The sequence below is a fragment of the Scyliorhinus torazame genome, chromosome X (assembly GCF_047496885.1).
Source record: "Scyliorhinus torazame isolate Kashiwa2021f chromosome X, sScyTor2.1, whole genome shotgun sequence".
NCBI classification, from domain to species: Eukaryota; Metazoa; Chordata; class Chondrichthyes; order Carcharhiniformes; family Scyliorhinidae; genus Scyliorhinus; species Scyliorhinus torazame.
In genome coordinates, this window is record NC_092738.1 from 22,345,561 (window position 1) to 22,355,785 (window position 10,225).

The window sequence follows — 10,225 nt, forward strand, 5'->3', positions numbered from 1 at the left end:
CTATCTATAATTCCCGCTGCCTCAGAAAGGCAGCCAGCATAATTAAGGACCCCCCGCACCCCGGATATACTCTCTTCCACCTCCTTCCGTCAGGAAAAAGATACCAAAGTTTGAGGTCACGTACCAACCGACTCAAGAACAGCTTCTTCCCTATTGCCATCAGACTTTTGAATGGACCTACCTCGTATGAAGTTGCTCTTTTCTCTGCACCTTGCTATAACTGGAACATTACATTCTGCAGTCTCTCCTTCCTTCCCTATGTACGGTATGCATTGTTTGTACAGCATGCAAGAAACAATACTTTTCACTGTATATTAATACATGTGACAATAATAAATCAAATCAAATCAAATCAAAATGGAGAGCTGGTTGCCCAACAAGCTGAGGAGGAGGTGGGAAGGAAGCACTGCATGAGGCCTCGTGTGTACCGGCAGCGCCTGTCATTCGAGGAGCTGCCGGACCGGGCATGCCGTCACTGAGCAGGGGGACAGTGCGACATATCTGCCAGATCATGGCGCACGAGGCACTGCGGGAGTATGGGGGAATACACCTGCTCCCTGAGCCCATCAAGATGGCGGTTACCCTGAACATTTATGCCACGGGGTCCTTCCAGGCATCGATTGGGGATCTGTCCGGAAGCTCACAGACATCGGTGCACAGTTGCATCCGCGCCAACACGGAGGCCCTCCATGTCCAGTTGGCACAATATACCAAATTCATTGTGGACCCAGCAGGATGCCCGGGCACCGGGGTGGGCCATCATCGCCGAGATGCCCCGGGTCCAGGGGGTGATTGACAGGATGCATGTCGCTCTACGAGCACCAGTCCACAACGGGCCGGTCTTCACAAACTGAAAGGGGTTCCACTTGATTAAAGTGCAGCTGGTGTGTGACCATGAGATGCACGTCTGCGCCTGATGCCCGGGCAGGGTGCACAACGCCTTCATACTGGCATACTCAATGGTTCCTGACCTCTTCGAGGCTCACCCCTGGGTGAGGGGCTATGCGCTGTGGTTGTGGATGATGGTGCCTCTCCGGAGGGCATAGACCGACGCGGAGACCCGCTACAAAGGCGCCCATGCCGCGACCAGGGAACATAATCGAACAATGCTCCGGATTCGTGAAGATGTGGTTCCGGTGTCTAGACCTCTGGAGTGGCCCTTCAGTATAGCGTTAGGAGAGTTTGCCACATTGTAGTAGCCTGCTATATCCTCCACAACATCACGCAGCAGATTGGCAACGTGCTGGTGGAGGAGCATGAACGCCAAGCCTCATCCGACGAGGAGGATGTGGGGGAGGCCGGGGATGGGCAGGACATCGGGCCTGCGCAGGCACAGATGACCGCGCGTGTGCCAGGGCTGACATGCAAGGGACGCTCTAATCGTTTCCAGGTTCACCTACTAAGGGGCCTGACTATTGGCATGTTTATCCCATCTAACCCCTCACGGCTGACCACGCCCTCCTGTGAACATCCTCCCTGCACTACAGCCCACCCCCCTTGCAACCCTCTCCATGATTCCTATATGCTACGGGATGTGGGCCCTGGGTTGGCAGTAACAGCGGGTCTGGTCCATGGGATGGAGGATAATGACAACCCGCTCTGTGATGAGCTCCAGTGCTCCACACAGTTTGACAACGTCTGACTCCTGCCCACAATAGCACTGTCCACCATCCACCTGGGTGAGCTGCGAGCTAGATCCTTGGGGTGGTGGAGATGGGGAATGGGGGACGGCAGGGGCTGGCCGGGGTGGAGAGGGATGAGGCTGGGGCACCGGAGCGATGAGCGCTGGCTGAACTGGGGCACCTGGCGCAAGCTCACACCCCACTGTCTGCCCATCTCCCCACCGGCTCCCCCAGCATCCTTTCTGCAGCCAGCCCAGCCCATCCCTCACATTTGTCTGACAGTGCACAGAGGTTGTTTGAAGTGTGAACAAGTGTTTGTTGTGAAACGGTGAACATATATTTACACAGGTCTGTGCCCGAGCCCCTGTGTGCTGTATCCGTGCCAACCTAACAAGTCTACCTTTCTGGCCTTATGGGCCCTAACACTATGCCTAGGTGGATCCCCAGGCAGGACATCAGGAGTGGAGGCAGCCTTCTGCCATTCCCGCGCTGTGACCTGGGTCCATCACAAATCATTGCTGGATGTGGCAAAACTGCAGAGTTCAGATCTAATCCATTTGTTGTGTAATTGCTTAGCTCTATCACTTGCTCCTTATGTTGCTTGGCACACAAGGGGTGGGAATCTGACCATATTAATGGTGGGATTCTCCAGTTCCCCAAGCCGCCTGTTTCTCCACCGCGTGCTGTTCACTGGTGGTGGGATTCTATCTTCCCGCCACTTGTCAATGTGATTTCCCATTGAAGCCATCCAATTCCATTGGGAAACTCGTGGACAGGGGGGAGGGGGTGCTGCCTGGGGGAAAAGTGAATTGCAACGACCGGAGAATTCTGACCAAGCAGTCCTGTGTTGTTACTTCACCAGGTTGGCATTCCATTTTTAGGTATGTCTCGTGCTGCTCCTGGCATGCCCTCCTGCACTCTTCATGGGTTGAGTGGAGGATATATCAGGCTATGAGGTTACAGATTGTGAATGAGTACAATTCTGCTGCTGCTGATAGGTCAAAGCGCCTTATGGATACCCAGTCTTGAGTTACTAAATCTGTTTAAAATCTATCCCGTTTAGCATAGTGGCAGTGCCACACAACACAATGGAGTGTATCCTTAATGTAAAGAGGGAACTTTGTCTCCACAAGGACTACGGGGTGGTCACTTCTACGATACTGTCATAGACAGATGTATCTGCGGCAGGCAGTTTGGTGGGAATGTTTTTCCTGCTGCAGAGCCAGCAATGTAATTTAGGACTCGACCAGTTTGGCTTGCGATGGTGCCACCGAACCACTCTGAGTATATTCTACACCAATCATCTAATAGCACAGTGGTTAGCACTGTTGCTTCACAGCTCCAGGGTCCCAGGTTCGATTCCCGGCTTGGGTCACTGCCTGTGCGGAGTCTGCACGTTCTCCCCGTGTCTGCGTGGGTTTCCTCCGGGTGCTCCGGTTTCCTCCCACAAGGATTGAAAGACGCGCTGTTCGGTGAATTGGACATTCTGAATTCTCCCTCTGTGACCCGAACAGGCGCAGGAATGTGGCGACTAGGGGCTTTTCAGAGTAACTTCATTGCAATGTTCATGTAAGCCTAGTTGTGACAAAGATTATTATTATTATTATTCCTTTTTACTGAGCATGCTATTCTGATTCTTTAACTTTTTTAATATGTTTGTGCTTGATATGGTCTTGCCTGTTCAGCTGTTTCAATTTTCAATTAATAAATTTAGAACAAGTGTGGCACAGGAATCCTCAAGCACCAAAATGTAACAGGTGGGATTCTCTGTCCCGCCAACCCCGTTTTCCGGCACGGCGCACCCCCACTGGCAGCGCTATCCTCCATTCCGGCAGCTGGCCAATGGGGTTTCCCATTGTGGTCACCCCATGCTGTCGGGAAACCTGTGGGTGTGGGTGCGCTGCCGGCGAAGCGGAGGATCCTGCAGAACAGCTGAAGCAGGATGGTGGTGGTGGGGGGAGGGGGGGGGGGGTGAAATCAGTGCAGGAGAATCAAACAGAGAGAAATATATGCAGGGGAAAACAATCTGGAATTGCAGAAAACATGTTTATTCAGTATTTCATAGAATGGTACTGAAAAGATAATCTGGTACAAGGAGATGTAAAATGCAGTTCCATGCAGAAAATATTAGTTAATTTACTATTCTAAAGAACCACAAGCTTAATGTATGAGTATTTCCTGTAAACCCAAGATAACCTATAAGGAGCTAGATATCTGCCTTTTCAGTTCCAAATCACAAGGTGTCAAGGAGTCCTTCACACAAGTAAATCCCCAAAATGTGTGTTCACACCAGATTTTTGGTGATGTGAAACTTATACCATCAGAAGTCACCAACAATTAATGTGATGTACTAATGGTGTCTCAGGGCACAGTTACAAGAAGGATGAATTAAATCATGGGTAGCATATTATGTTTGGGGCAGACTGCTAATTATGAATGATGATAGATTGGACAAGTTCTTCCCCAACAAATCCCGAAGACTTAAAGGGACTGTGAATTTGATGTTTTCCCCCTGTGAATAGATTAAGAAGGTTCCCCAAATATGCAAAGCTAGAATTAAACTCAGGCTAACATGTCAGATGAAAATTGATTTGCGTGGAGATCTGAGACAGAATTTCCTTCCCATTATGACAAACGTGTTAGAGATGAGGATATGACAATTCCATCTACTTGCTCAGTGTCCTTCACAAACAGTGTTTTTCTGGCTGGGAGTGCGGAGGTTTCGTAACTCTGATTCCCTCCAGAACTGAAGACATTGGACCCTGAAAAATTAGCAGAAAGCAAAAAGAAAAATTCAAATCCGTGAGATATTCTGTCATCAGAAAAATTTTTTTTTTAAAAATTTCAATTAAGGGGCAATTTAGCGTGGCCAATTCTCTGCACATCTTTGGGTTGTGGGAGCGAAACCCACGCAAACACGGAGAGAATGTACAAACTCCACACGGACTGTGACCCAGAGCTGGGATTGAACCCGGGCCCTCGGCGCCGTGACGCAGCAGTGCTAACACACTGCGCCACTGTGCTGCCATTTCATCAAAGAAATGTTCCCTTTTGGCTCTACTTTTCAAAAATCTCTATTCATCCACGCAGGAGTTACCAAATGCCAGCAGCGTGACAAGAAATGGCTACCTGCCCCAACACAAAGCAATTATTGTTCTCATTACTAAACATAATCAGCCAGCATGGGGGCCAGGAAGGCAAGTTGGCTACTGACATTGTACTTATATTGGATGACAATTGACCTCATCATTAAACGCAGACATAATTTACATTTATGCATGACTAAAATAAGAGCAGGAATGCTGGAAATGCAAAGCAATTCTATCAGGCTCTGGGAACAGAACAAATAGAGATTAAGTTTTGGGCAGCATTGTATAGATCCTTCTTCAGAACACACGCACTGTGATCTGAAATGACAGCCTGTCTATTCCCTTCCTAGCAGATGAGAAATCTACTGTGTATTTCCAGAAATCCCCACTTTTGCTTTACAATCTAGCTCTTCCTCCAAGAATTCTTAGTTCAAACTAGGAATTGGAAATTCTCTTACCCTGGCTCTGTACTTGCTGGATGCTCAGGGTTTTTACCCCCGATGACATTCTGTTGAAAAGGAAACACATTCACATTACAGCAGGTATTTGCAGAATATTTACATCCAGATTTCCATCAGTGTTTACCAATGTTCGCCCTCTCCCAGGGACCCTCGTATCTGCTGCTGGGGTAACGTTCAGAATGCGCACACAGACACCCTCCAGCTCCTCAGCCAAAGTGCCCATTCTTCATGGGTGGCCACAAATAGCAAATGCCAGCAGGCCATTTGGTCATGGGGAGGGAGATCCAGATCTTGGAGTGAGTTCATGTTTGTGTTCCGTTCGATACCAGCAGCTTTTGAACCCAATTTTTGTGTGGAATATCCGGGCACTCTGAATGCCGGCACTTAATTCCATTCACAGAGATCAACACTACCATTTAAATGCAAGTAGATTGTAATCTGTCAATGTCGGAGATGATGGACTGTGTTAGAATTTGGAAGTGCCCTATATCCTACCTTTCCTCCTCTCTCTCCAACAGACTCCTGTAGGTGGCAATTTCAATGTCCAGACTCGTCTTGATTTGTAACAGCGCCTCATATTCCTGGGCTTGTCTCACAAGCTGCGCTTGTGCTGTATTGATGGCCGCCTGCAGATCCATAATCCTGGCCTTCGCGTCTTTGAGAGACAGTTCACCATTTTCCTCCGCATCTTTGATTCTACCCTCCAGGATCACACGCTAAATGGCACAAACATTAATATGGTCAGATTCATCGACATTCTGTGCATTAGAAGAACACCAGGTCCGGCCAGAAAGGCTGACCTTTATAACCAAGAATTGGGAAGAGCAGGCCTTGTGGATTGCAGACTGATACTAGACAATTTCAGCAGGTCTGACAGCATCTGTGGAGAGAGAAGGGAGCGAACGTTTCGAGTCTGGGTGACTCTTTTACAACAATCATTCAGTTGCAGTCATTGACCTGTCCCTTTCATGTCTTTGCTTACCTGGTTTCTCAGACCGTCAATCTCACCATTCAGTCCACGGATATTCCCTGTCAGGGTTTTAATCTCATTCTTAATTTGAATGAGTTCATCGCCACATTGCCCAGATGACATGCTCAGTTCCCGCATCTGCAAAGAAAACACTTAGTTAGTCAAAGATTTCACACCGAGCGTGGGTCCTATCAAATCTATGTGGGACATCGGGATATTAACCTTGTTGGTTTTGTATGCCTCCATCTCTTCGCGGTTACTTGTGGCCAGTTTCGCATACTGAAGTTTGGCGTCCTGAATGAGTGCGTCAATGTTGAGCTCGGGCACCGACTCCAGTTGTACGTTGACAGATGTGTTCTGAATCTGTGCCTGCAGCTCATTAATTTCCTAAATATCAGCAGGAGGGGGTAAAAAAAAAGATTGAAAAGTGATTGAGAGCGTTCGAGCTGCATTGGTCGAATTAAAGAGGACAACTGCTGAACCAGCCACATTTTTACCTCTTCAAAGACTGATTGGAGGAAGTGGATTTCATCGGTGAGGCTTTCCAGTTTGGCTTCCAGTTCCACTTTGCTCATGTAGGAGTCATCCACGTCCTAAAGTGGGGAGGGACAAAGTACTTTCAGCCAAGCGATCGGGTTGCCTGAGCCCCGCGGACAGGTATGTACATAATATAGTCACCTCACCTTCTTCACCAGAACAAACTCATTTTCCATTTCTGTGCGCTTGTTAATTTCATCTTCGTACCTGGAATGAAACAGATTATTTTGTAGATAATCACTGCTCCGTTTCCAAAACACTCCCTATTTATCAAATATCGATCTAAAAGCTCACTGTTCTCCACCTTTGCCCCCACAAGTTACGCGCCGTCAAGCTGTGCTCTTAGAAGTCTTCCTTGAACAGGAAGATCACCCAGACGAGAACCCACCTCTCCACCCCCAGTTTACTAAACTCATTAACACCCCCAGCCCACCCATAACCCAGATACACTCATTCAGGGGAGGAGCGTGACGAGGACCGAGCCCCTCCACTTTTACCACAGATTCGTCGCTCTCCACACTCACTGTACTTCTCCCGTCCTGTCGTGCACAGGCCAGATCGCCTCGCTCGGACATTTCTGATGTTTCCTACTCCCCAACCCAGGGGAAGTGAGGCCAAATGCAGCAATACAGCTGTATCCCCGCGGAGAGGACTATGACGGGCACCGAGTCTCTCCTGTAGTTTCGTCTACACGACCACCCTAAGGATTATTTTGCCAGCTCCTGACCAATTTGTCAAAATGGTCCTTGTGCCGTTGAGACACGACTCGGGGTCGGTGCATGAGCAAATCCAGCAGCGCCGCACTTACTTGGTCTTGAAGTCCTCAACGACTGCTTGCATTTGTAGAAGATCCGCCCCGAACCTCTGCTTCTCCTCCCCAAGTGTATCCAGTTGTCTTCTCAGGTTCTCGATGTAAGTCTGGAACATGCTGTCGATGTTGGATTTGTAATCTCCTTGTTCTTTCAGGAGATTCAGTTTGACCTCCAGTCTCTTATTGATCTGTTCCAGGCCACGAACCTAACGGAGTAAAATGAGGACAGTTAGATGACACCCATTTCTGGGGACACAGCAATTCATTGAGAAAAGACACAAAACACTGGTTCACAAATATGCCGCTGTGAAAATTACCCGCTCAGTGAACGCGACAAACGAGTTGTTGAGTTTCATGATCTGTTCGCCCTCCTGCGCACGGACCATCTGAAAACTGGTGTCATTGAGAGGGAGAGGGACACTGAGGTCAACGGCTGGACCGGCGATCTGCCTTGTCCCGAAGCTGCCGTAGCCGGCACCGGCGACGCTGCCACTGCTTATCCCGTAGCCCATTGCCATTGGCCGCGATATTGACCGCCTTTGGGTTAGGATCAGACTCTGTGCTCTGGGAACTCTAGTGACGGACATTTGGCCGCTGCTGCTGCCCATGCGGCGCTGGCCGCTGATGCTGCCCATGCGGCGCTGGCCGCTGATGCTGCCGCCGCTGATGCTCATGCCGCCACCGATGCCGCTGCCGCCGATGCTGATGCCGCTGCCGCTTCGTCGGGAGAGGCCGATGAATTGCTGTGAAGACATGTTGAGGTTGGATGAGAGATTCCGGAGTTCCAAACTGAACGACTGGTGGAGGTGAGGGCGCTTTCAGCTGCTTTTATGAGCTGTGTGGAGCTGGGCTTGGTCAGGGTGTCAGATAACAGCAATGAGGAACAGAGAGCAACCGATATAGGGGAGGAGCCGGTCAGTCACCGCCCTCTGCCACGGGTTCCAACCTGTCCCTTTGCGGAGCAGCCACACCCGGCTCTTGCTCCAACCTAGAGTCAGCTCTTTTCGGAGCAGCCCCCTCTCTACCTGTAAACCATCAGCTAGACGTAGGGCTGGGGAACTCCACAATCCCTGTGAAGGAGCTGATTGAGAGGACAGCAACTCCTGTACATATGGTGAATGTAAATGGCGACAGCAGCTCACAGTATTGATGCCTATTAGTGAGCATCAGTGTTGGAGCTGGGGTTGCTGATTGATCTGTGTGTTTTTACCTTTGTCTCGATTCTTTTTGATACCAGCTTTAACGGCAAATGCACTTTGAAGAATTGCGGAACAACTTTGTGAGGGAGGGGTAGGAGTGTACAGCTCTCTTCATCACAGCGATCTTTAAAACCCATCTTACCTCCAGCACAAAGAACACTCACTATCACTTTGATTTATTAGCGTTCTCAGACTTTTCCACGGCTGCTGCTGAAACGGTTGACCACTGTTTGGGTGGCGCAGTGGTTAGCACTGCTGCCTCAGCGCCACGGACCTGGATCCCATTCCGAACATGGGTACTGTCTGCTTGGAGTTTGTACGTTCTCCCCGTGTCTGTGTGGGTTTCCACCCACAGCCCAAAGATGTGCAGGTTAGGTGAATTGGCCATGTTGAATTGTCCCTTAGTGTCCAGGGATGTGCAGGTTAGGTGGATTGGCCATGTTAAATTGTCCCTTAGTGTCCAAAGATGTGCAGGTTAGGTGGATTGGCCATGCTAAATTGTCCCTTAGTGTCCAAAGATGTGCAGGTTAGGTGGATTGGCCATGCTAAATTGTTCCTTAGTGACCAAAGATGTGCAGGTTAAGTGGATTGGCCATGTTAAATTGTCCCTTCATGTCCAGGAATGTGCAGGTTAGGTGGATTGGCCGTGTTAAATTGTCCCTTCGTGTCCAGGAATGTGCAGGTTAGGTGGATTGCCATGCTAAATTGTTCCTTAGTGTCCAAAGATGTGCAGGTTAAGTGGATTGGCCATGTTAAATTGTCCCTTCATGCCCAGGAATGTGCAGGTTAGGTGGATTGGCCGTGTTAAATTGTCCCTTCGTGTCCAGGAATGTGCAGGTTAGGTGGATTGCCATGCTAAATTGTTCCTTAGTGTCCAAAGATGTGCAGGTTAAGTGGATTGGCCATGTTAAATTGTCCCTTCATGTCCAGGAATGTGCAGGTTAGGTGGATTGGCCACGCTAAATTGTCCCTTCGTGTCCAAAGATGTGCAGGTTAGGTGGGTTGGCCATGCTAAATTGTTCCTTAGTGTCCAAAGATGTGCAGGTTAAGTGGATTGGCCATGTTAAATTGTTCCTTAGTGTCCAAAGATGTGCAGGTTAAGTGGATTGGCCATGCTAAATTGTCCCTTAGTGTCCAAAGATGTGCAGGTTAGGTGGGTTGGCCATGTTAAATTGTTCCTTAGTGTCCAAAGATGTGCAGGTTAAGTGGATTGGCCGTGCTAAATTACCCCTTAGTGTCCAAAGATGTGCAGGTTAGGTGGATTAGCCGTGTTAAATTGTCCCTTAATGTCCAGGAATGTGCAGGTTAGGTGGATTGGCCACGCTAAATTGTCCCTTCGTGTCCAAAGATGTGCAGGTTAGGTGAATTGGCCATGTTAAATTGTCGCTTAGTGTCAAAAGATGTGCAGGTTCGGTGGATTGGCCATGTTCAATTGCCCCTTAAGTGTCCAGAGATGTGTAGGTTAGGTGGAATGTCCATGTTCAATTGTCCCTTAGTGTCCAGGGATGTGCAGGTTAGGTGGATTGACCATAATCA

The 10,225-nt window shown here is 49.1% G+C and overlaps 1 protein-coding gene across 1 annotated transcript; it reads right to left on the minus strand.

Annotated features, from left to right (window-relative positions):
- Nucleotides 1–3,649: 3,649 nt before the first annotated feature.
- LOC140405380 (keratin, type II cytoskeletal 8-like) lies at nucleotides 3,650–8,308 on the minus strand. The gene is made up of 9 exons (XM_072493712.1): nucleotides 7,808–8,308; nucleotides 7,488–7,696; nucleotides 6,826–6,886; nucleotides 6,640–6,735; nucleotides 6,365–6,529; nucleotides 6,155–6,280; nucleotides 5,668–5,888; nucleotides 5,170–5,219; nucleotides 3,650–4,384 (listed from the first exon to the last, which is right to left on the minus strand). Exons 1-9 carry the CDS (start codon nucleotides 8,243–8,245, stop codon nucleotides 4,248–4,250), a joined length of 1,503 nt encoding a protein of 500 aa, XP_072349813.1. The 5' UTR covers nucleotides 8,246–8,308; the 3' UTR covers nucleotides 3,650–4,247.
- Nucleotides 8,309–10,225: the final 1,917 nt, after the last annotated feature.

Excerpts from the sequence above, each read along its gene's own strand:
- LOC140405380 (XM_072493712.1), bottom strand. The coding sequence starts at position 8,245 with ATGTCTTCACAGCAATTCATCGGCCTCTCCCGACGAAGCGGCAGCGGC. Across the intron at positions 6,530-6,639 it reads TCCAATCAGTCTTTGAAGAG|GAAATTAATGAGCTGCAGGC; the intron begins GTAAAAATGTGG and ends GCTGATATTTAG. Across the intron at positions 5,220-5,667 it reads TTGGAGAGAGAGGAGGAAAG|AATGTCATCGGGGGTAAAAA; the intron begins GTAGGATATAGG and ends CCTTTTCAACAG.